Source organism: Colius striatus, chromosome 2 (assembly GCF_028858725.1).
Source record: "Colius striatus isolate bColStr4 chromosome 2, bColStr4.1.hap1, whole genome shotgun sequence".
Classification (NCBI taxonomy): domain Eukaryota; kingdom Metazoa; phylum Chordata; class Aves; order Coliiformes; family Coliidae; genus Colius; species Colius striatus.
This window is the reverse complement of record NC_084760.1, coordinates 22,276,149-22,303,359: the sequence shown is the minus strand read 5'-3', so window position 1 is coordinate 22,303,359 and position 27,211 is coordinate 22,276,149. Positions and strand designations below refer to the sequence as shown.

Below are 27,211 nucleotides of genomic sequence, written 5' to 3'. Positions count from 1 at the left end.
TGATATCTGCTCTGGTTTTCTTTGTTAATACATTCATTTCCTTTTTAAACTGTATTTATCAGTGGTATTTATTATGCTGTTTACAATAATTGTAAAGTTAAAGGAATGTAAGCCTTAAAAAAATGTTTTTGAGTAATAGTTTATTCTGAATATCACCAGACTTTTTCTGAATTTGCCTACAGTAAAACAGTGCAAAGTGAAGCATATGAAGATAAGCAAGACCACTGGAAACAAGATTGAAATGTGGGGTGCAGGATTCATTTTACTGTAGTGATATAGCCCTGCATATCAGGGAGATGTAGATGAAATGAAATCCAATCATATGTTCTCCAATCATATGGAGAACATGTTAGTTACAGGTAAATGAAGCCTGAAAAAAAGAGAACTTTGACTTCATTTACTCATTCCTTAGATTGTTTTGATTTCAGAAGTTGAAAGCATAAAACTAAACTATTGGACCACATATATTCTATATATTCTGAAACCTTTACTATAAACTTTCTCAAGAAGGACTTGAGGAAAAACTTTCCTGCCAAAGAATGCACCCAGCATTTCATAATGATGAATACATAATTGTGTCTGTTTTCAGTATCTCTGTACCATAGGCAAATAAATCAGTTTACAACATGTCTGACTAATAATTAACATGTACAGTCGTCTGAGAAAACTGTAGTCTGCAGCTTTGTGTTCAGATTTCTTTCTGAATACTAACTGAAGGTATTGCATCCACAGTAAATATTTACTGATAAAGTGCAGCACAGAGAGCCTCAGAAAAGGCTGAGGCAGCCATGTGTCTCAAAAGTCAGATATTACTCTTATGTTGCATTACAAGTGAAGTTTGGATGGAAAAGCAGCTTGACTTGAGAAGAAATTTGCCCCAAGGACTTTACTCTATTGAAGATGGCGGTTCTGCAAAGTGGAACAGGCTAAAAAGGAGTCTGTATCAGGGAAGGTCCTGCAGAGTACGAGGCTGTTGCACAGGAAGAGATGATGATTGCAGCTTTAACATCATCTCCAAAGCAGCTATATGTTACTGTGACCAGTTTTGTACCTCAAGTTCTCCTGGCCCTGTAGACTGTTGTGCTGACTACTGGGATGTCTGTGACCAGTCCGTTGAGCCCACCAGGTCAGACGAGCCTTGGCCTCCTCCAGCATCGGGTAGGTATAGAGCAAATGCTCAGCTGGCATTAGTGCATCATGATAGAAATATATTTGGAAGTCAAATTGCTGATGAATCTTTGCAGTGATCTAGACATCCTAAAAATAGGACTAAAGACATAGTGGACAAAGACATTAAGTATGAAACTGGAACCAGAATTATCCTTGCTATTATTCTTTTTGCCTCTAGGGATATATTTTTAGCATTGGTTAGACGATATTTCTGTTGGACAGAACTGCTGTTTTACCTGAAACTTCTGAGAGCCTCATTGGGTCAAAATTAGAGTAATATCAACAATTTCAGCAGAGTTTCACAGATTAACATGATATGAACAGAAAATTAGTACAATTGGTACAAATATAGTAGAAATAAATCACCAAGAAAATCGAAGGTCGCCCTTAATGATATTGCTTTGAGGTATTCTGCAACAGATTTCCTGAGGGACGCTATTTTTCCTGTGACAGCTCAAGTGCTGGAGTAGGTGAAGAAATGTGGTTAGAAAAAGGATTTCTGGCATGTTTTCATTTCTTACTACTCACTTTGTAGTGTAAGTTCCTCCACTGCTCTAAACCCAGCCTAATCCTTTTAGAACTAAAGATTGCAAAAAATAAAATCTATAAACAGCTGCTTCTCCCTTATTTCCTGCACAGGCCAAATCTCTGCTAGTAAGAAAAGTTTAGAAGTGTGGACTATACAGCTTCTTACTATTGGCAGAACAAATCTGGCTGAAAATGTAGAGACTGTACAAAATTTCAGAAGCCTAAAATCGACAAAAATGCCACCATGACTTTTTAAAATTAGCCATTCCTTCGCAAAGACCCTGCTGCTTTCATTCTGGCACTCAGACCTTCAGCTCTACAGGAGGCTGTGCTCTTAAGCCAGGCATGCAGCCAAAATCTGATTAGTGGGAGTGAGAAAACGTTGTAAAACAAATTTGATTTTCCAAAGTGTTTCTAATAATCTAAAAGAATGTTCTCTGATTTATGTAAACAAAGACATTTGTTTCATATTTATGTGGTGTAGTGTTGTATATTATTTCCAACAGATTGGGGGATTGTTGCCATAAGCTCTACATAAACATTCAGCAGTATTTCTGCTCCAGAGATGACAGTCTATGTGTCTAGTTTGGCAAACTGTCTCATGGAAAAGAATCACTACACACCTGCAGCAGTTTGCCATGTGGACCCTGCTGTAGGTCTACCTCTAAAAGTTAAGAGAAGATTTAGATAAAGAAATAGGAGAGGGTTAATATTTTTATTGACTTTCTTATTCCGGTTTTTGGCATATGTTCATTGTTTTGTAACTCCTGTATTGTACAGATGTAGCAATTTTATTTACTGTATTCAAGCGCCTTTATCCCTTGTATAGGTGAGTTTGTATCTTTTTTTTTTAATAGCTCAAAATGAGATCCTACTTTTGTGATCCTTAAAGTGCTTCCCTGATGGAAAGCCTGCAGTTTTAAAAAAATATGTTTATTGGATATTTATTATGTAAGTAATTTAATGTTTGTAAGGAAAATTGTAAAGCAGCCAAAATACAGCAGGAAAAAAAGACAAAAAACTCTATGGAAACTTTCTAGAATTGAAATGTCTGAGGAACAGGGAAGTTAAAAATGGATAAATAAAAAGGACTAAGTGCCTGAAAGCTAAGCAAGCTATGAAGCGTTTTTAAAAATGACCTATTAGCTGACTTTTAGTAACTGATACAATTCTACTTTTGCCTCAGAATTATTTAAGTACTCGAAGACTGTATAAGCCAAAGTATTTTTCACTGGGAAGATTTTGATCTTTTGGTTGCCTGTGGTTTTGCTCTCAGTGCTTCCTGAGTCATATTTCTTTAAATAAACCAAGAAACTGAAATGCTTTATATGGACCAGAATGAGCAGCAATAGAACTGCTCAGTGCTTTGTTTCTGGATCCCTGTCTGTTCACTGACCTGGTGCATGACAGCAGTAAGCTGTGATTTCTTCCACGGGTGTGCATCGTGCCAAGGGCCAATGTTGATTTAACTATGTGGAACTTTCCCGTTATAAACCCAGCATTCAATATGTTTTGATGGCTTTCCTCTATAGTTTCGGTAGAAACTGTACATATTCTTACCTTAGATACTGAATAGAAATTCTTATTCTTAACATTATTATAATTATTATGTTGATTTTTGTTATTATAAGAACTTCCAGAGTTTTGTTTATTTACTGCAGTTATTATTTATTTTATCTTTTCATTTCAATTGCTCTAATGGTACAAAAAGCCTTGTCAGAATCAACCCACTGAATCTCATCCTGATGATAGTATAAAAGTGGCATCTAGAGAGTTTGTTATTTGCTTTTACACTGCACAGTCAGGATTTGGCCTATGAAGTGAGTAGATCTGGGGACATTCCACTGACAGAAGTACTGACATCAATAGTGGGGGCAAAGGATGTAATAGTTATGAGGGTACAGGAATTCTGGACTTGGGAGGGAAGTCCTCATTTGTCAAATACCTTTCCTTCCAGTCATGGCTTTCACATCATATAATCCCATTCATAAAGTCATCAGGCTGCATCTTCAAATCAATTAGTTTCTTCAAGATATTAATATTCCAACCTAATACATTCACTGTGTTCTCATGAAAACAGCATCTTTAGCTTAGATATCTCTGGTCTTTGCACCTAAGTGCCTTAAGCAGCATTCCTGGTCCTCTAAGTCTTAATTTGTCTAGACTAAAGAGCACGTATGGTTTTAATCTTTGATTGCCTAAGCATACATTATCAGAAAACGTATTCTGTACTTGTCCAGGTTTGCATTCTTTCTCAGGTATGAGTGGTGAGGCCTGTCAGCAGAATTCCAGTAAGGCTCAGTCTCATCGTCCAGATGCTGTATCAATGTCTTTCCTTTGAGCTGTTTGAAATACCTTGCTTGATACCTCCTTCCAGGTACCATATAATGCTGACTTTGTGGCAGACTGTCATTACCTGTGAAACTTGGTAACTTTCAGTATTTTCTGAAAAAATGTGTCAGATCTTAGCATAAGCTGAATTAGAGCAAGCACTTTGGGCCTCAGATTGCTTAGATGGGATGTCACCCATGTCTGTGCTAGCTAACATAGCTTGCTGTGTGACTAACAGGGAAAGAGAGGCACTTGCAATTAATGCATCAGCTCTAGTCTACTTCTGCACTTTGGTAGGAAATTAGCTATGACTAATTGCATGCTTCTCTCCTGCCAGTAAAGGAAGTCAAGGCAGCTGAGGCATATGGATGTATCTCTAGGCAGACAGTCTTCAGCCCTTCCCATGAGAGGGGGATAGCTTTCCTCAATGTTTGCAGTGGGGAAAAAGTGTCATATAATGCAAATGCAAATCATCTCTATATTAACATGAAATATGGTTTAAGCTTCTTAAAATTGGAAGAGAAATGAGAATTTGTGGGTTCTGGTTCCAATACCTGTCAGTAGAGGAAGCAACGGGATCTCTATCTGTAGGCTCATCAGTGGATGAACTGTGGGGATAGACTGAAAAAGAAAGACCCATGTGATAAACGTACAATGACTTGATTCAAAGCTCTGCACAGGCATTTTGGATCTTTATTTTACTGAAGCTTTGACAATCAAGGGCAGTGAATAAACAGTTGATGTGAAAGGCCTTAAAACACACACTAAATCTTTTCTCAGTGAAGTGCTATCCAAAGAAAAATATAGGAGTCATGTTTGAAAAAAAATCATCTCTAAATTTAGGTTTTATAGTGGTTTTTGAAGACTATATAAAAAATACATTTGCCTTGATCTGTTCTTCAAAGAGGAATTAAACTATCAAGGAAAAAGAATATCTTACAATAGATTTGGAATATTTAGAAGGATTTTAAAATTCTATAACTGGAAAAACTCATTTCTATTTTAATTGCCAATTGGAAAATTATTTTTATTAGAAATGTATCATTTCTAAGTTTATTATCAGAAAATCACTTTATTGAAAGAATTACTTTTATTTTAGTGTAAGGTAATATTTTTTAATTGAATGTTCTGAGTCTGTTGTTAGTTTTATTTACTATAAATAATAATCTACCAGGTAAAAAATTAAAATACATCAAATTGCTTTCATCACTCAGAAGAAACTGGAAATAGCTGTTCCTGACTTTCAACTAACTAATTTATGCATACTGCATACAATCAATTAGTTCAATAGTAGCAAGAGTTTTTAGTTAGTTCACATAAAAAAGTATTATTTTTTTCACAAATCTATATGTTATGTTGGCAGGTTGTTATAAAGATGGCCGATATCATGGAGAAGGAGCAATAGTTAAAGACAACTGCAATTCCTGGTAATGTTTCAGAGAAAAGGACATTGAATTTTATTTAATATATGTCATGAAATGAGAATTAAGTTAGTGACCATCCTTAAATTCATATTAAACATATAATCAAATCAAAATGGCTGGAAGAGTAGTGCTGTATTAAGGTATTGTAGAACTAGGTTACAGCCAACTTAGAAGAATGGTAAGAGATCAATAGGCTTTCCAAGCAAGATATGAAAATGAGAGTATTAAAGTCTCTGGCCTAATTCTGCTACTGTCCAGTCAATCTGTTGGCTTTGGCCCGAGTTGAAGTACTTTCAGTCTAGACCTTGGCATTGACCTGAACAGAGATAAAACAGATATCATTCAAGGTCAGGGGATTATTTTAGAATATCTTCCTTTGTTTCTTTGGCATGATTGGTGAGAACGTACATTATTTCATGTATTGTTTATGTAAGAAAAGGATAAACTCTTTGAACGTCCCTTCCTCTGCCTTGGGACAGGAGCAAAGAGTGCAGGCAAGAAAACACTGTTGCTGGCCTTGCCAGTTGGCTGCCTGAGCCGCCATCCTTGTTTTGCCTCTCCAAAAACCAGCCCTGCACCTCCAGCCTCAGGACAGCCCAGAGAGCTCCAACAACACCTAGACAGGGCTGAGGCTCCCATTACCCTGTCTAGCCCAGGGTCCTTCATAGAATCATAGAATTGTTTCAAATGGAAGAGATCTTTAAGGTCATCAAGTCCAGCCTTTGTCCTAGCCCTATAAATCACTCAACTACTTCCCTCAGTGCAATGTCCAACCCTCTCTTAAACATGTCCAGGGATGGTGACTCCACCACCTCTCTGGGCAGCCTGTTCCAATGCCTGACAATCCTTTAGGGAAAGAATTTCCTCCTCATATCCAGCCTGAACCTCCCTTGGAGCAACTTGAGGCCATTTCCTCTTGTTCTATTGCTTGTTACTAGGGAGAACAGACCAACCCACACCGCACTACAACTTCCTTTGCGGTAGTTGTAGAGAGTAATAAGGTCTCCCCTGAGTCTTCTGTTCTCCAGGCTAAACAGTCCCAGTTCCCTCAGCTGTTCCTTGGAGCAAGATGTCTACAGTCACATGGCTCCTTCCTGGGTTTCCAGTGTGATACTTCCTCAAAACAGCTCATTTACAGGATATTACCTTTTTTTCCCTGTTTTAGTGTCACAAAGGTGGAAGCAAATTTTTTCAGATACCTTTCCCACAAGCTGTAAAGCTTCCTGTCTTGTTCCAATTAGGATTCCTAAGGAACTGAAGTAGTGAGATATATTGTGTTTTTATAAATGATATGTGACATTTATATTGTTTACACATTTCTTCTTCATCTTCCTTCTCCTGTTGGTGCATATTTTTCCTTTGACAATTTATTTTCTGCTCAGTGATATTCTTGCTCTTCCAGCAAATGTTCCCAAAGTCTCTGGAAGTGTTCAAAAGAAGTATGCATTGTTCGTCAAAACTTAATTCAGCACATCAACTCTGGAGATTACGGGTGAGAATACTTTCATTTTAAGATTTTGTTGTGAATCATTTATTGCTTATTGTATATATGTGCAAATTACAAGTTACGCAGTCCTTCCCACCCAGCAATTTGACAGTGAATGTACATCTGTGAAATTTTTCTGAATTTTTGGCAGTCTATAGAGTTTTAAATGGAAAGGTCCTGAAAGTCTCATGCTGTCATGCTGATTTAACATTGTAAATATCTATCTAAAACATTCTCTAAATTTAGAGGGTTTTTTTTCCTCACAAAATGCTATTTAGATCATCTTCCACTATTCTTCACTTTATTTATTGCTTGGGATAGATTTTTAAAGTCATTGTTTGTCCTCCTTCAAGAGCATTATTGCATATAACAGGACTCTAGGTAGTCTTGGAAGAGGAGAGGATGGGCCAAATGAGGACCAAGCTATTGTAACTTTGTGGGGCTAAGTATTTTCCTTGCTACCAGCATCCTCCCCTGGTAGTGCAGAGGTATTATGGATACCCCAGTACCAGAACTGTGCCATGAGAGCCCGCTATTTACAAGGGTTGCCTCCCTGAGACCCAAGACACTAAATTTACTGATAAAGTCTGCCAAATTTCAAGCTATGACTCAGTGCTGAAATATTTTGCACTTCATGGGAGACATTCAAACCAACTAAGACAGGATAGACAATGAAGTTAGTCACCTGTCTCTTGTCAGTGCTAAGTGGTAAGGTTTCTCACAGGGTGGTTAGGCCCACTTGAAATATGGCTTGACTTCTGCAGGTGCTTGCACTCTTCACCAACTACAGACAAAGAGCAATGTGACATTTCATTTGGGCAACATGAATGTTCCTCATACAGAAGCAAGAAAGAAATGGGTAAAGAGAATGCCCTGCCCTGCAACTCAGCTCTTTTCCAGTAATAATAAATTTCAGTGTGTTCCAAATGTGTACAGTGGCAAAGGTTTTTTCCTTTTTCTCTGATGCATACAATTTGTAGGGTAAACGCTGCAATCTGAGTCTGGTCTACCTGAGAGTAGGGAGGGTATAATTAAAGGACCATGAGAGGCCTTTGTCTCAATCTGGCTGTTGGTGTAAAACTCAAGAAGGTATTGGCTTTCTACAGGGTTCAGTGTTTTCTCACTGCTGGTGCACCAGAGCTTGAAGGCAATGGGCATCTGATCTGAAGCCTAATTTGAATATAACATCAAGACAGCAGTAATTGTTATGATTGACCATCTTACTTTCCAGTACTTCTCTGAAGCATTGCATGCTCCTCTCCTGCAGTTTGACATGGTGCTGACCTCAGATCGCCATTTTTCATATAGAGCTGTGTTGCTCCATCTTTCACTTATTTGCAGTGAAAGAACCCATACCAAATATTTTCTCATGTATATTGAATACAAGGCTTTGAAATGTAATTTCAAAGATTTATTTCTGGATATTATTGTTAGTGGTGCATTTACGGAGGAACAAGGAATTAATATGAGAGGTATCTCTAACCTGGGTTTTCCTTGTTTGTTTTCTATCTGTGAGGAAGATGGAAAGCTGGCAACTATAGTCAGTTCTGGGGAATGACAGTGGAAGAAGGTTTCAAAAAGCGCCTAGGCACCTTCCCTCCATCTCATTCCTTGCTGAATATGAGAGAAACTCCAGTAAGTGTCATGTACAATTGTTAAATTTTAAAATAATTTTATCACATGGATAAATAAATGCAGACAATTAGGGGATAGTGATTTAAGAATTTAACACCAAATCCTTCCGTATTAAACATGAAGCTCCCAGACTAGTTCTCTAGACTAGACTGTGTTGTCCTGTTGATGGAAATTAATCAAGGAGAAGTAAAGGCAAATGCTCACCATAGGGAAGCTGTGAATCAATATTAACTTATCACTATAGATTACGGGTGTTTGAAATCTTGGCTTCTTTAAAATGGCTCTATATCCTCTCTATTTTCTAATCATTGCACATAGACTGTAACCACAATAAATAAATAAGTAAATAAATCTGGACATAGCTAATTAAGGCTAAGAGCTGAGACTAAACAGCAATTTTTGAATTAAACTCTGGAAGACCATAGGAGTGACATAAACATCCAGTAGAAGGCTCGGGTTTTGACCAAACAGAATGGAAAATGTTGGGAAGCATAGGAAAATGAGATGATTCTGTACTAACACCTTCCTACTCCTCTTGGCTATGGACATTTTCTTGGCAGCTAAATTAAATAACCTCTCATATATTTATGCTCAAACTAGTTCTGAGGTAAAGCAATATACTTTAAGTTATATAGGTAGGTTAAGCAATTGAAGAATAAATGAACAGTTATTGAATCCACATTAGATTTTTCCAGTGCTTTGGATCAGTTACTTAGCTTCTTTCTTAGAAGACTCAAAATTACAGAAATCCCAGACTGAAAAAACTACCTACCTTACCATAGTAAAATTAGAAAATGCAAGAATAAGTAGATAGATTCAAGGATGTAACAGGTTTTTTTTGGCTTCTATATAGTTCAGACAAGTGATGCCATTTGATTATCTACTTGAAGTCAGTTGCTGATGCTTCTTGTATATGCATATGATAGAATCATAGAATCACAGAATGGTAGGAGTTGGAAGGGACTTTTAGAGATCATCTAGTCTGAGCCCCCTGCAGAAGTAGGTCCACCTAGATCAGGTCAGACAGGAACATGTCCAGGCATAAAAGGAGACTCCACAACCTTCCTGGGCAGCCTGTGCCATGGATCCCTCACCTGAACAGTAAAATAGTTTTATCTTATGTTTAAATGCAACTTTTTGTTTTCCAGCTTCTTTCCATTACCCCTTGTCCTGTCACTAGGTACAACAGAAAAAAGTGATGCCCCAACCTCCTGACACTCATCATTTAGATATTTATAAATATTAATGAGATCCCCCCCAAGTCTCCTCTTCTCTAGACTAAACAGCCCCAGTTCCCTCAGCTTTGTCTCATAAGGAAGATGATCCAGTCTCATGATCATCTTGATGGCCCTGTTCTGGGCTCTCTCCAGAAGTTCTGTGTCCCTCTTGAGCTGGGGAGCCCAGAGGTGGACACAGGACTCCAGATGAGGCCTCACTAGGGCAGAGTAGAGGAGGAGAGTTTTTCTTTCATGGAAGACCTTGTAGAAACAGCAGTGCGGATCTATTCCTTGACAGGGAATTTGGGGAAGAGGAGGATTGACACTTGTCTCTGCAACAATTTTAACAATCATAACCTTTTTGCTTGATTCAGACTGGTTCTTCCACATAGTCAGCTTCCTGCACCAGCATGGTGAAGCATTAGGCTGTGGCCCAGATTGGCCAGCTTGCTCAAAATTGTCAGGAATTATTGCTTCATATGATTTGCTAGACTACTATTCACAGTCAAAGAAACATCTACATCAGTTGAAGATAGCAAATCAAAATAAAAGAGTGACAGAAAAGAGTTTAGTGCAATATTTAGTAGATATCTCTTAACAATTGCCAGTGAACTGCATTAAGGTTCAAGAGACTTGGGTGGATTTGTTGTTGTTGTTGGCTTTTTTCCTTGAGGAACACAATGCTATGATTATATAGCAGAACAAAAAATGAGTATCATGTACTGAGGTCAGAGATCTATATTACTAAACAAAAATCTGAGGGAGATAAGTCTCATCTAAGAAAACAAGAAAGGAAAGATTACAAGAAATTCTTTATGATATTTCATCTTTCCCATTCAGTTTGGGATAGCTAGTCATTCAGTCATCCTACATTATATCTAGCTTGTTGAATCATTGTTATTAAGCTTCTTATGATTTCTTTGATATATTACATATGGCCTTAGTGCCACTGATACATTTCTCAGGCATTTTTTTCCTATCTGCTATGTTTTCACAAAATCTATGAGCCACAACACAACTACCTTTGGCCCTGTCAAATACCAGAGGAGCTTTAATGCATTCTTCTCCAGAAATTCAGTGTAGACGTTCATGCATTTAGCCCTCAGGAAGTCTTTCACGTTGCTGGAAGCACAAGCTTTTCACAGTATTGTAAGAAAACTTTCTCTCTACTTGAAAGAGCTAAAAATATAAAACAGTAATCGCTTTATGGTTATCTCAGCTTCTGGAAAATTCTTTGAAAATTTTTAGAAAGTTGCTCTGAATCATACATGAACCTATCTTCTACCTATGGCTTCTTTTCAGAGTTATTAGGACTTTCTTGCTCTTACCCCAGTGGTTTCTGTCTTAGATTTGATGTAAAACTAGTTTTATCTGAAGCTTCCTCTGAAGCTTCAAATCTCACTGATTCTGTCCCCTTCTATAGTTTTCTAGACGAACATCATCTCTTTAGTGCCCTTGTTCTACCTTGGGAAATTTTCTATCTTCTGCTTTTAATATTACACAAAACATTATAAAAACCAAAAATGAGAAGGTTTTCTTCACTCACACCCATTTTTATACCTCTCTGCACTTCATTATCCAGCAGGTTCGTAGCATGGATTCAGCTCACCAGTGGTGCATTAACAGATTCTTCCAATTGGCAAGTCAACAGTAGACATGGAGTTAACTTACAGGCCTTTTTAAGGCAAGTATCTTACCAGGTTTTCAGAGGCCTGTGTCCCTGCTTCATCTTCCACGAATAGTTTTCTGTCAGGGATATTTTGTGAAGCATACTAACGCAGTTACAAAGTCCTAAGTGAATTTTCATGCCAGTGTATCCATTAAGTTTCCCCTGTAAATGGATGACAGCTGAGAAGAGAGTAAAAAGACATGAATGGAGAAATTCTGAAATAATGACTTTTAAATATTTTTCAGAGATATTCCCCAAACCTTAATGACTTGACCTTTGAGTGACTTTGTTCAGTACTAATTTACTTGCAGGTCAAGGTACTAGCTCCTTACTGTGGATAAGTTGGCAACACTAATTAAATATTCATGCATTCTCTGGGACTATTGCTGCCTTTCCCATTTTGTAAGTGAGAAAACTGCAAGTCATTTGCCCAAAGTCATATATTTAGTTGACAAAAAAGCTACAATTAGTGTTCAGGAGTTTTTGGCTCTGTCTTTTGCTGACCTGATTAAAACCTGATAGCTTTTCTAATGTAGAAAGAAAATCATAGCTACCCATTCATTTAATACAACTTTTTAAAGAAACTTTAAATAAAACCCATTTCTTCGGCCTACTACTGGTCTGCTATTCAGGAAGTAAAAGACAGTTTCTGGTACCTAAGGGACTGCTGTTCTGATTATCTTCACCTGTCTTTTGAGGATGCTTGAGAAAAGCATTTTTGTGTAGAAGAGGCTTCTTACTCAATTGTATGGAAAAAAAGATTCAAGAATGTGAAGATCTTCTGTGTTAACCATTCTGCATCTATGTAAGAGTCTTAGTTCTCAGAAGCATTGACAAGTTTGGTCATGGAATACAGGCTTCTTAGGTGTCACTTTGTCGGACATAATGCTGTTTAAGCCCAGATGGCAATGATGCACCATACAGCTGCTCACTCACTACCCAACCCCTGTGGTGGGAAGGGGAAAGCCCATAGCAAGATGGGAGGAGAAAAGAAAACTGAGGGCCTTGTGGATTGAGACAAGGGCAGGGAGAGGTCACTGTCATGGTTATGGTTTCAGGCAAAACAGACTCCACTACTCAACTTATAGAAGAAAACAAAATCAGTTTATTTCACTACCAATTAGAAACGGAATGGACAAAAAGCAAAAAACCAAAGTAGGATGATGAGAAAAATGCACCAGCCCTTTCAGATCTCTTTCTCCACATCTCATCCTTCTCAGGCTCAGCTCCTTGCTCCCAATATATCTACCTCCTCCCCCTACATTTGCTCAGGGAGTCAGGGAATGAGGATTGTGGTCAGTCCATCACAGATGGTGTCCTCAGAGTAAGAGGACTCTTCACATTCCTCATCTGCTCCAATGTGAGGCCTCTCTCAGGGGATACAGTCCATAATGAACTTCTCTGGTATGAGTCCTTCCCACATGCTGCAGCTCCTCACAAATTCCTCCAGTGTAGGTCTCCTCTGTGGTAGCAGAACTCCAGGCACATTCTGCTCCAAAGCCACCTCCCCACAGAGTAATAACCCCTCAGGGCACAGCCCCCATCTCTGCTATGGGGTCCTCCATGACCTTCTGGCAGATCTCAGCTCTACCATTACTCTCCATGGGTGGCAGGTGGCCAGCTGCTGTCTCACCATTGGATGCATGGAGGTCTCTGCTCCAGCACACCTCCTCCTCTGTTCCCTCACTGACCTTGGTGTCCACATGTCCTCTCTTGTCCCAGTATTTCCACTATTTCCAAAAAACCTTCCTCTTCTGGCTTCTCCTCAAAAACTGATTGCAGTGATGTTTGATTGCCTTAGCCCTGGAAGTGGATCTGACTTAGAACCAGGGAAAGTTTTGAACTACTTCTTACAGGAGCCACCATTGCAGCCCCTCAGTTAATTACTCCACACAAACCCAACACACCTATCCAACTACAAACACAGCTTCACAAAGTTACTTCAAATTAAACACTTCTTTGAAGTTGCTCATAGAGCTTTTAAAAGTTCTGGTTTTAATAAAAGACTGTACCTGCTCAGTAAAGTGAAGCCTATGTCTGTAAGGGTTGTTTAACTTGGTAGCATGTTAGAATATCTAGAAGTTAATGATGTAGAATGAGAACTAAATCTGAACTGAGGATCCTCTCCTGCAGAATATGGCTAAAATAGAATGAGAACTAAATCTGAAATGAATCTTTCCTGCAGAGTATGGCTAAACCTGAACATAGACTGATAGCTGCTAAAACTGTTGTGATTCCTGACAAAGCTGAAGCTTCTGATAGTGTTATATGTGTTATTTGTGAAGGCATTTTGAAAGTGTTTACTCGTTGCAGGATACAGTATAATCATCCTTGAAGTTCTACATAGCACAAAAATAACTGTTATGCCTTTAAGGCACATTGTGATACATGTTTGATGGTATTCTGTCAGTTCTAGCAAGAGGTACATTGCAATGGTGGAGTCTACACCTGAGAACAACCAAGTGCTTCCCTAAATGCTATCTTACAATGAAATGGAATATGTAGTTTAGTGATAAGGCACCAATTCATATTAAGTATCAAAGAACTTGTAAAGACAATGGAAAGGTATACAAATTACACTGAGCTGTTCCTCTGACATACGACTTCTCATAGTAAAAGAGCTAAACAATTGTAGATCTTCTTGCAAACTGAAAGTCATGCATACCCATTTCGTCTTCACAAACAAATGATGTTCATAACCTTTTTCTTACATTAAAAAAACAAAAAAGTTGCTTTCCCACAGGAAAAAAAACCCCAAAACATTTCCGCATTTGCAAATTCAGTAATCTGAAGCCCTTTTCTCTGATGGGCCACCTAGCTCTTCTGAAGAAGCCATAGATGAAGTACAAGTGTTCTTTTATACCCACTTACCCGCCTCCTTTGGCCAGACTGCTGGCTCCACTGCAGAGAATAACTATGAAGGTTTAAAAATAGTTTGGTTGTCATTTTGCTGATTGCATTGTGCTGTCTGATGCTGGTCCACAGAGCATACATTTTGAGAAACAATTGTCTAGACTTACTATTTGTCACAGAACAGCAGTGCTTCTCAATATCAGGGTAGAAATTCCTCAGGCAAAATCTAATATTTCTGGCTACAGAAACAGTCCTGCATTTCTACATTACACGGCTGAGGTCTGAGGGACTTGCTTTGGGTATTACAACAGGAGAGTATTAAATACATTGGCAGCAGTTTAGGAATACATAAAATAACACATTGTGTCAGACCAAAGATCTACTTAGAAGTTTGCTTATCTCAGTTGCCTCATTTGTAGCATTGTAAGCAGTCATTGCCCACATAAGTAGGCAGATACAGACCTGAGGTACCAGTCGCTTTTTTCTTTACCCACTTCTCATCTGTGGGTTTTCTGTGGGAAATCCCGATGTGCAAGCTGGATGGAGGCACCATTATTTCCCAATGTATGCAACAAAATCATAGAATCATAGAATGGTAGGAGTGGAAGGGACCTTTAGACATCATCTAGTCCAAGCCTTCAGAGCAGGTCGACCTAGATCAGATCACATAGGAACATGTCCCGGCGGGTCTTGAAGGCCTCCAAGGAAGGAGACTCCACAACCCCTCTGGGCAGCCTGTGCCAGGGCTCCCTCACCCTCACAGTGAAATAGTTTTTTCTTATATTTAAATGGAACTTTTTGTGTTCCAGCTTCATCCCATTACCCCTTGTCCTGTTGGTCAATACAGACAAGGTATCCAAGTCCAATTCCCTAAAGGATTGTGAAATAGCTCAAAAGAACTGTTTCCAGATATTTAAAGTGTCTTAGGAAAAGGTGTGTAGTTTTATGAGTCACACAAGGAATTTAGTAAAATGGTGCAGCAAGGACACTCACAATTAGAAGACTAAGTAAATTGAGGTAAAATAAAGGAATTCAAACAGGATAGAAGGCATTGCACTTCAGGGTATGAGCCTGTTTATAAGAAAGAAGCATCAGTAAAAGTTTAGCTTCAGAATAGATGATTATATTTTGTATATTGTATTTTCCTCTGAAACAGATGCTATCAACGAATGTTTTGAGACAAACTTACATACTGAATGCACTAATATGGCAATTCTGCATGGATATTCCTATTTCCCTGAACAGCACAAGCAATTTTACCGTGATGTTCAATAGAAAAGAAAATGGGTCAATGGTTTTTATATGTTGAACACAGAGAAGATTATTAACAGTTATGCCAGATGGTTCTTATTGCAAATGCTGATATTTGTGCAAAGCTTGTAGAACATAAATTAAAGTGGAAGAGATAAAGATGCCAAAAAATGGCTGTGTAAATGGCTTTAGGGAGCAGACCGTGAATTCTCATAAAAACATCAGATTGCAAAGCAGAAGAGCAATCATTGATTTTCATTCTGGAATGAGAATAAGTTCTAGAGACTGAAACCTCTCTGCATAAAAGTCAAATAAATGACACATTGTACTAGCACCTTCCCCATGGTAACTGAAATTTCCAACCTACAGCCACGTGTCAAGGAGAATAGGGTAACAGGTACCTAACATCACTGCTCTTGGTATCAGAAGGCTTTTCTTTCAAAAAATGTTATCTGAGTCATAATCAATAAGGAATTGTTGTTTGAGATAAAAACCGGAGATAAACTGGACAGGTTATTCAGGTTGGCAATTCTGGAGTTTAGATTTACAGCTCAGGTCATGAAGTGACAGAACCTTTTGGCTTTCAGAGAGTCCACAGCACCCATCCACAAGGTAACCATGACAGGGATGCTTGGGAAGCCACAGGTGCCAATGCTTTAGATACCCTCAATTTAAAAGTTCAGAATTTGAAACCCAAATTTAGGATAAAATTTAAGACAAAAATAGAAACTGAAACATATACAGATTTCCTACATTTTATTTTAGGGAAACTCCCTTTCAGAAGAAAAATTCCCAGCATTTTTTGCAGCCACTTATGCATGGCCTGAGTGGATTCATGATCCTTTGGATCAGCGAAACTGTGGAGCATCTTGGGCTTTTTCAACTGCAAGTAATATTATTTTCTTCTTCTTTCAAAAGTATAATTGATCTTAGATGTGTGATGAAAATTTGTAGTGATTAGTAGTGAAGTAATTTCAACTTTCTGTTCACTTTTTATCACCAAATAAATAGGAACATTTAAAATAGCTACAACTTTCCCTCTAAGTTATCCCAAGGTCTCAAAAATTCAGTTTAAGCTGTAGAGCTTTGTTTGTTTTTCATAATCTTGTGTAACAGGGAGATTTTTTTGTTGACAGAAAGTAGAGAATCGGTTGAATAACATACTTTATCATAATTAGTAGAGTAACTTTTAAAATATGTGCATTTCTTGCTTCCACAACTATATGCTTGATTTGAAAGCTTCAAGTACGTAAGCTATATGTTTTTATAAATATTTATGTATTTTTGCATTTGCTATTGTTTAACATTTGCTATTCAGGTAAATTAAGTATAACTCTTTCAAAGCATTTTATGAGAAAACTCTGAAACTGCTCAGATATTTGTGGAAGAAACTATTTTCAAATTCTGTAAGCAAAGAAATGTCAATAATGCAATTCCACCTCACGTGCTACAACGTCTGGTTTTATGAAAAATGGACACAACAGTTTGTGTCACTTACAGTGGTAAGTTCATTTTTCTTATGCTGCACTAAATCTCAGTACAAATCAGAGTATATAAAGATAGAGAAAAAAAATTATGCAATCAATCTTTAGGACTTGATCCAGACAGTGGGTCCTCATGCGTGCAAATTTCTGACACTACTTCTTTAAATCATTGCAATAAGAGAAGGAAAGGAGCATTTAGGTCAGTTAATCCCAGCTCCCTGCCACAGACAGACTGAACACACTGTTACCAATATGTCTTGTCTGGTGTAGTTCTAAAAGGAGAGCTTCCAAGAGAGCTTCTAACAGCTCTCCTGACTGATTACTGCAGAGATGAACAGAGCTCATTGAGGGAAAGATTTTCCAGATATTCAGTCTAAATTTGCCCTTTCGTAAGTGAATCGTTTTATTTTAATTTACACAATTATATTCTATGTTGAATATTTTGAGATGCCTTCCCATGTTGTTCAGGTACATCTAACATTTTCAGTATGAATTCTCAATCCTCTATGTACGATTAATTGTTGCACAATTAAAAACCAAACACTGCTCTTGCTGCGTTAGCTTAGTTAACTTAAGTCTGCCATTCAATCAGAGAATAGACATATTGCTACTTAGAATTATGACTATCTAATTGAGTTCTGGCATCTAAGATATCTATCTCAGAAGATTTTTGAGTGATAAGTAAAGAAGATCCAGTGAATTCTACATTTACATATTAATATAAACATTTCCAAATAATTTTATAGAAAAACCAACATGTACTTTCAGTCCTGAATTTCCTTCTTCACAGGACTGTTCATTTTTACTTTTCTTTTTTTCTCAACTAAAGGAAAGAAAGGTAGAAAAGTGAGAGATTTGGAGAGATTTCCATCAGCTGCAGAGAGGTGGAAGAGTGTTCCAGACATGCATTTAAAAACATGGTAGAGGCTACCAAAACTAAATTCTCTAAATGCCTCATCTGATGTGTTTGGATATATGGAATGTTACAATAACCATCAAATCTAGGGGTTTTTAATATAAGAACAAAGTTACTCATGATTCTTTGCAGTTGCACAATCCTCTCTACAGATCCTTTTACAAAGATATCTACAAGGACAGAAAACATTGAGGCTGTATGTCAGTCCCTCTTTTACAATGACCACTGTGAAGCTTTGAGTAATTATTTGGTTTTTATAATAGAAGTTTTATTTCAAAACAGGTGTTGCAGCAGATAGAATAGCAATTCGCTCCAGGGGTGAGATCACAGACAACCTTTCTGCTCAGAATTTGGTCTCTTGTGATACGAGGAATCAACATGGATGTAATGGTGGAAGTATTGATGGTGCGTGGAGATATCTGAACACACATGGGTAAATATTTCATCTATTTGTTTATATTATTTTAACTTGAACCAGTTGTTTCTGACCTTTCACAAAAGAAGTCTTTAGCTCTGTCCTAGGTCAGATTAACTGTATTATTTCACCACTCTCCCATTTACATCTGCTTTAAATCATCTTCATGAAGCTTAGAAAGTAGGAAGAATTTGCAAAGAAATAAGTGAATATGACTTTGGTTGAGAGTTCTCAGTGAGAAATCTGCAATCACCTAGCTCCCATTTAAGCCTTATTACATCTAGATGTCATTAACTGCAATACATTTGGGAAAAATAGCCTCTCTAACAGCAAGACAAACAAGAAAGGATTCTTTCATATCAAAAGACAATACCATAAGTATCTTCAAAACTTTTATGGTTCTTAGGGTACAAACTTTTCACGTTAAACAAGCTTGAGTAAGATGCTGGTTGCATGAGACAATATTTTGAGTATTCAAAAGGATCAAACATTGCCTTTCTGTAAAGCACTGTAATTGCCCTCTGTAAAGCAATGTGAAGCCTTTCTGTAAAGCAATGGTAATAATTCCATCCCAGCCTCATGCCAGAATGCCATGCTGTAGCAGGGATTACACCTGGATCCTTCTTCCTTCAGATCAGACTAAGTTAAAAGCTCCATATGAACAGCTAGAAGCTTTATAAAATTATATTTAATAATTTCTAGAATCACAGAATGATTTAGATAAGAATGAACTTTTAGAGGTTTACCAAGTCTACTGTTCTGCTCAAAATATGACTAAGCCTGAAATTAGATCAGGCTGCTCAGGCCATGTCCCCAGTCATATTTGGAAGTGTCTCCAAGGATGGAGGTTCCACAACCTTTCTTGTAGCAGGTCACTTTTTTGGACCACTCCTGTGATCAAACGTATTTTTCTTATGTCTAATCATTTTCCTTGATACAACTTGTGACTACTACCTTTCAGCATTTCACTGTGCATCTCTGAGAAGAGTCTGTTGCCTATCTTTATATAGATGAAGATAGAAATTAGATCCCCTTTTAACCTTCTCTGAGATGAACAAATCAGCCCCTCCTTGCATGTCATATGCTTCAGCCCCCTAAGTGCCTTTCACTGGACTTACTCAGTGTCAATGTCTTTACTGAGGATTCCATAACTGGACACAGTACTTCAGATATAACTCACAAGTGACAATTTGAGAGGAATAATCACTTTTCACAATGTCTTGACCTTCCTCTGACCCACATTCCGCTTTCTGCTCATGAGGACCCCAGGTCCTTCTCTGTGAAACTGCTTTCTACACAGGCTGTGTGCTGTCAGTACTGCTGCATAGGCAGTTCTACATCAGAGGCAGGATTTGGCTTCTACTTTCTTTAAGCATCATGAGGTTTCTGAGAGCTCATTTCTCGAGATGGTTAAGGTTGCTCTGAATGACAGCCCTACATACTAAACACTCCTCACCAATTTGGCATCCTCCACAATTTACTGAGAGTGCCCTATGTTCCATTGTCCAGATTGTTAAAAGAGATACAAAGCAGCTTTGCTGCTGTGTTGACTTCTGAGGAATGCCACTAGTAAACAGATGTCAGTCATTTTGATCTGTCAGCCTTTCAGTATGCAAATGCAGTTCAGTTACCTTGTAAGCAACTTATCCAGCCCAATACAGTACAAGTACACTACAGGAGACCATGCTGAAAATATTGCTGAAGTTAAAGAAAATATTATTCACATTTTTTCTTCTTGTCCGTGGAGCCAGTCACTTCATCATTGCCAAATCATCTCACCATTTCATCATGATGAGGCAAAATTTGCCATGATAAATCCATGTTGCCTGTTCCCAGTCAACTTATTGAACTTCATGTGCCTGGAAATGGTTTCTAGAATTTGCAGTACCAGATTTTATATATCATATAATTACAATCCAGTGTTCCTCACACTATTTTTTTTGTGCTTCCTGTTCTGTACCAAAATCTATTTCCTCTCTCACTTTCATACACTCTCAGTTCTTACTCTGTCTTTGATACACCTGATACTGACAGACAGTGAGATCTCAATGCACTGTCTGTCAAATTTCAATTTTAGTTAAAAAGTAAATCAACCATAGAAGAGCAAAAGAATGTCAGACGTGATGCATCAGGTGTTACAGCTCACATGACAGCATGGGGACTCAAATATAAACCAAAGCTCTATCATTCACTTGGATACAGTATACAAGGTGAGCATTCTGCTTTCTTCAAGTGTTCCAGACTATTTCTGATCTGTCAAGGATTTTGTATTCTTATGGGGACAGTATACATTGAGTGTTCTTTTATCTTTCTGTCTCAAGGTTTAAATACTAAATCAGTTTTGACATAGGTTTTGAGTGGGACACCCTTTAGGAAAGTGTTTACAACAGACAGTAATAGATTCCACCCAGCAAAGGTGGAAAGTAAAAGGCCTCCTTTGACGTCAACTACCCTTTTACCTTATAGACATAAAGCCACAGCCTTCATTAATGAAGAAATTAAAGTTGTAGCTTAACATTTTAAGCATTACCCTTTTTTTGTTTTGTTTTGGGTTGGTTTTTGGTTTGGTTTTTTTTTGTAACTAGAGCAGGCTCCTTTTAATCAGTAGATCAGACTTGTAATAGGGTAAATACAACTTTCTCTCTCTGGACTGTTTGCTTACCTAACATATTAAGGACAGGAACACAAGAATCACCAGTGTAGATTAGAGGTTGATTTTAATGAATATTATTTCCATTGCAATTGGAGTAAGCTATTTCCAGAGCAAAAGCCCTAAGGAAGGCACAAATGGTCTTCTGTTCCTTCTGACTATTACCCCTGTATGGACAAAACCAACATGAGCCCATAATAATATGATTCTTCCTATATCAGAAAGCTGTATTTTTTTACCTGGAACAGTGTGGTTAGTGATGCAGCTGGTTCTACAGAGGTAAAGTATACAAGAGTTAGCTTTTTTCTATAAGGATCTCAAGGAAGGCTGAAGCTGTATGAGGCACTTCATTATCATCCTAGCTGTCCTCACACAGGAGGTTGTGTGTTGTAAATGCAGGAGGGAGAAGATTCCTCCCTGACTGACCACAGAGTAGTGATGTGAAAGCAGCGTGCAGAGCAGGCACTCTCATGTAAGCCTGGAAGCGCACAGACAGGGCACCTCAGCTAACCAGAGCACACTTACAAACTGCCTTTTCACCTGCAGACTCCCAAGTACTTACATATCTGAGTCACCTGAGGGACCTCATGGCATTCATCAGTCTCTTTCAGCTGTCTAAGAATCCTCAAGGCTGTTTTGAGAACCATCACAAATTTTGGACGCTATATAGATCTCCAATAAAACTCTACTGTCCAAGACTATTTTCTTTGTCATTCATCTTGCTTTCTTGTCCCTGTGGAGCTGGCTCCAATATGTAGAACATCACTGCTCTCTTACAGTCCTTTGCCTGCTACCCATTATAGTCAGTCATTGATTCACCATTGAAGTATCACACACAAAGATATGTCTACTTACCTATATTTATGAACAACATTTCTAAATCCTAATTTTCTTTCCTGAAGTTCAAATGATATTTCAAATCGTCTTCCAATAATTCCAGAAACAAATCAACCCCTTAAGGAAAACATCCAAATATCTGTGAGGACATATACTGGAAGAGCTCAAGAATGCCTATGCTGGGTCTGCCAAATATTTTCATTAGCTTGAACACATAAACATGACTTCAGATCAGTTCTGTGAAGAACATGTGAACACACAGCAGACATTTGCTACTTCTATCTGGATACTTCTTGCTCCTGGAATTGTGTTTGTGTGTATGTATATGTGCACAGAAACACATTCATATTTATTTGTGTTTTTCTTCTATGACTTTTCTGTCCAGGTCTTCTTCAAAAGTTTCTCACATTTACTGCTGTGTTGATCCTTCAGCACATAGAAACTCGGGTTTTGATAAAGGGCTGTTAAATTATGTTGATCATGACTGCAGAAACTCTGGCTAGTGAAAAGATTCAAAAGTAACTGTTAGTTCAACAATGAGTCTGAATGACCATATAGCTTCAGTGTGCCAGTCATTTGGTGCTTTACTTCTATTGCCATAGAAGTAAGACCCATTCATGCAGAATCTATGACATCTCCAGTGGGACAAACTGAAAAGAGGGTAAAATCTCTCCTACCCCAGGAAAGAATTTCTACTCTGTTGTCTCCCTCTGAGGTGTTGATAAGTACCGCTGAGGAATCACCTGCTTATGCTAGGTCATGCTCTGAGGACTGTTTCTGCTTCCCTTACCTGCCTTGTAGGCATGATTGCACTCAGCAGCAGTCTTTTATTTCTTTTAGAAATCTGTGATCAGTGGTGACTAGAATGATTATGTATCTAGAGATAGATACATTTAATAAACACTATGTATGTCTATAAACTAAAGATTTCCTTCTACACAGCAACAGAAATAAAGCAGAATAAATTTAAAAATGAGTAATAAAAACCTGTGTATATTTGACCTAAATACTTACCAGTGTCCATCGGAAATCTGGGAATTCAGAATAACTTCAGACATTCAAGAGGATTAAAAGGGGTTGCCAGTGAGTAGACTGGAGACCTAAGCAATAACTGACTGACAACATAATAGCCTTAGATGGACAATTCTTTTTCAAGTAGGCAGGATTATTGCAATTTGCAGTTTCTGGGTGTGTTGATCTCATTTGAGCAGAAAGAATTGAGTAAGCACAAAGGTGTTCTCCTCAGGATCAATTATTCTACTGGCAAACACTAATGGAAAAATGCCATGCCTTACTCGAAGCAACTGAATCATATATATGCTTATCTTGTAAAATCTTGACAGCTAAGTATGCACAGGAAAACATAATTATCCTCCATGTTGTGTGGAAATACAGTTTTCAGTTCTTCAGATTCAGAGTGTTCAGTATAATTGACATGCTACTTATATACATACCCTTTTTTTTTTTGGGACTACTTGTTTTAAAATATTCTGCTTCAGTGAACTATTTAATTATGCTCTTTAAAAATAAACCCTATCATATGTCTCCATGGAATAATCACAGAAATGTGTATATTGTTTGGGAAACATCTAACAGTATAATGCAGAAAACTAGGAGATCTCATAAAAAGGACGAAATAATAACTGGAAGATTTGTTGTCCCTGTATTTGAGCATTTCAGACTGTAGTAAGTGCATTTTAAATATATGCTTTGTTTCTTTCACTATATTGTAGTGGGAAGAATGTTCAGTTAGTCAAACAATCAAAATGCCTGAGCAATTCAGAATAAACCACTTGAAAGAAGCAAACTTAATTGCTCCTCTCCATTCTTGAATGCAATGAGGGCTCTTAACCTGTGCTTCAAAGCACCACATTTACTCATATGACAACAGGGCACTAATTATTGGTACCTAAACTTTTAAAAATGAATATAGGAGTTTTAATCTCAACAAATATTTGTGAAAATGTGAGCAAATATTCCCTTTATATTGTAAAAAAAAAAAAAGAAAATGGCAGTCATAGATGTTTTAGCTAGAAGAAATATAAAGACTTGTAGCTTTACAGCAGCATTACTGTAGGAAACGTAGATAAAACTAGAAAATGGTTCATTTCCCTTAAAAAATTTCTGCTGCAAATATATCCATTTCACAAGCTATTTTTGCTAAATGGATCTTTTTTGTCAACATCTGTAATTCATTGACTTTATTCAATCTGAACTTTCATACACCATTAATGAGATGAACGTAGTAGCTGACGAGTGTTGAAACACATTCTGCCACAACTCTGTTTGGAGAAGGGTGGGGAGAGGACTACTGCCTTCCAGTTGAGGATGAGAAACATTTGTTCTTTTGAAGAATGAGAGGATAGGTAAATTCACTTGAAATATGACAGTTGTAAAATAAGTTAAAATCTTGAAATAATACCACAAAAATGTTTGTGCAAACTTCTTATCAACTTTTTTTCCTTCTTTTTAAATATCTGAACAGGATTGTATCTTATGCTTGTTATCCATCATTTTGGAACAATCATCTGGATCCATCAAGTGAAAATCACTGCTATGTGACAAGTGAATATGGAAAAAACTATACAAATGAGCCATGCCCTAATGCTTTTGAAGAATCCAATCGTTTATACCGGTGTGCCCCTCACTATAGAGTCTCCTCAAAAGTAAGTTCATGTTGGTCACCCATTGACTCATCCATTTTTCTCTTTGGGGCTTGAAAATCATCTGGCATATGGAAATATGTTCTTTTTACTTGAAGACTAGAGCTAAGACTTTCCCTTATATTGCCCTTGTAATTTCAGAGGAATTTAAATTCTTTATGGTTTCTCAGATGTTCATTATCTCTTTATAGATGCTTTGTAGTCCTATAGAAATTTGAGATAGGAAGTATGCAGTCCTAACTGTACATGACTGGTTCTTATAATGTTTCTGAAGGTTTTCTTCATTTGATAAACTAAATATTCTCTAGCAGGAATATAAGTGCAGTGGTACAATGATAGTGTATATATATAAATGTACACCACGATAAATTAGTATGAGTTTTATGTAACAGAATGTATTATCTTCTTTTGCTGTCCCTGTTGCTGTCTCACCTCCCCTCAGGAAACTGATATTATGAAAGAAATCATGGACAAAGGACCAGTGCAAGGTATGGTAAGTTAGGAAGATGATATTGAAATCAAAGTATGCAATGTCCCTGTATCAAAATATTGGAAAATACAATGAATAAGACATATGTACTGTAGTTCATTTGGGGCTATTTGGTGGGCAAGTAGTGCCCATAAAGGCACCATCAGAGTCCATTATGAATAAAATGACCTTGAGCTGGATTTGTTAAAAATTTGTGCAAAATCTGTGTGCTGGAAATGTACCTTTTTCCCATGACAGTTCTTTGTTGCTTGTTGAAATACCAACTTGGGACTGTGCAAGGGGAGCAAAATTCTACTCTCTAGGGCCGAGATCAATTTCCCCTTTGTGTGAGGCCAAAGCACAAAGCCTGCTCTCCTCTGAAGGCAACACTGCAGTATATGAGCTCTCCATCAAATTATTGATGGAGAATGATTTCCAGAATTTCCAGAATTTCTCCTTTCATTGCCCAAATGCTCTTCTTGGTTGTAAAGTGATATTAGTTTAAAATTTTTCTGTTGAATCCTGAAACAAAGATCTCTGATCTCTTAGACAAATAGACTTCTACAGGGAGTGAGGCACTGCAAAAGAGTTTTTTAGACTGAATACTGTCCATTCATAGTCATGCATGGTGGTAGCAGTACCTGAAAATGCATGTTGGAGTGATAGGGAAAGACCATAATGCAGAATGTCTACCCCTCTTGGATGGCTAGCTGATGAAAAAAACCAGCATTTTCCTTCAGAGGACTTCTGCATTTCTACCATCTTCATTTAGACAATGAATTATAACCTCCAATTTATTATTGAAATGGTCTTGATTGTTAGATTTAGCTCATTTCAGTGCATTATGAAGTTGAAATTACTCCTCACAGTTCTTTATGTAAGTGGTTGCATTGAATTTGAATCTTAGCCTTAACAAGATCAATATTATCAGTCTTTTTTGTTCTGCCCGAGTTTGCTCAAGGAAAATATTCTTTCCCTCGCCAAATTTGATCTATAAGTGAACATAATAATTTCCACTGGTTTTAAAAAAATTAGGATCCTCCAGATATAATTCCAGACCACTCTCTAATATTGCATTCATAATCCATGCTATATTAATCTGTCAATACTAAATCTTCTACATAAAATAATCTATATTCAGCCATTAGTTAGGTTTTAACCACTCAATAATTCTTTTTTTTTTTAAATATCAATGCTTTGTCAGAGAAAATTTAACAGGTAAAAATAATGCTGTATGTGGAAAAAATCAAGATCTGAAGAAGCATATATAACCAGGAGTGTATATTACTGAGGGAAATAACTTTCTAGTTTTTCTTTTTGCCATAATGAGATTTTTGAGTGAGTCACAGTTATGACCCAATAATTTGCAACTGACTCTCTCTTCTATCTTCCTGTAGTACAAGTACAGTCGGGGCATAATTCTAATTTTACAACCATTTCATACTTTAAATACTTTTTTCTCAAAACATCCTGCAAATGATCCTCAGCTGCTGAAGGATGCTTTTTCATTATTCATTCACTTGTCATTCCTCAGGAATTCAAAAAGTGCTAGTCTTATCTAATGTACTTAGTAATGTGTAATAGTTGGGAAACATTCAAGATCCTTTCAAGGTCGTCATGTAGAAAGTCATCCCTTTTCATGATGAATGTACATAGATTTTTGGGACAGTCAATGTTAAGAAAAATGTATTTTTTAACAGTTGTGAACCAGTAGGTGTAGGAATGTAATTGAAATTTTCTGTTACACAACTTTCGAATTTCAATGACAATTTCTCTCTGACATATGTCATTGTTTTAGATGGTACAGGAACTGAGCAACAAGCTCTTTCAGACATAAATGATTAAACACTAGATTATCTTCAAATCACTTTTCAAATAAACATGGTGAAGTTTCATTAATGCTTTGAAAACATCCAAATGAACATTCCAATATTGTCTATTTTTTTTTTTTTAATGGACTTTAGGAAATAGTCTGATAGGTATAGTGGTGTTGTAGGAAAACAATCCTTTCTGTCATGTTTGTCAGTCTCAATCAAAAGAAAAGCTAGCATGTTATTGGCAATATATCTAGATTTTCACCCCACAAAACTTATAATTTTAGCTATCGTGATCTTGGGGAAAAAAAGTATTGAATTTGATGACACGAGAAAAAGATCTGGAGAAAGCACAAGACTATATTAATGTACAATACTACCTTTAGCTCCTTATGCAGC

General features: G+C 37.3%; 1 protein-coding gene across 1 annotated transcript in view; it reads left to right on the top strand.

Annotated features, from left to right (window-relative positions):
- Positions 1-788: 788 nt before the first annotated feature.
- Positions 789-27,211, top strand: part of TINAG (tubulointerstitial nephritis antigen) — a 44,190-nt gene continuing 17,767 nt past the window's right edge. The window contains exons 1-8 of the mRNA XM_061990813.1: positions 789-1,158; positions 5,393-5,456; positions 6,856-6,945; positions 8,460-8,574; positions 16,330-16,453; positions 18,247-18,397; positions 24,352-24,532; positions 24,972-25,017. Of these exons, the coding sequence (XP_061846797.1) occupies positions 789-1,158; positions 5,393-5,456; positions 6,856-6,945; positions 8,460-8,574; positions 16,330-16,453; positions 18,247-18,397; positions 24,352-24,532; positions 24,972-25,017 (1,141 nt within the window). The remainder of the gene's footprint in view (positions 1,159-5,392; positions 5,457-6,855; positions 6,946-8,459; positions 8,575-16,329; positions 16,454-18,246; positions 18,398-24,351; positions 24,533-24,971; positions 25,018-27,211) is intronic.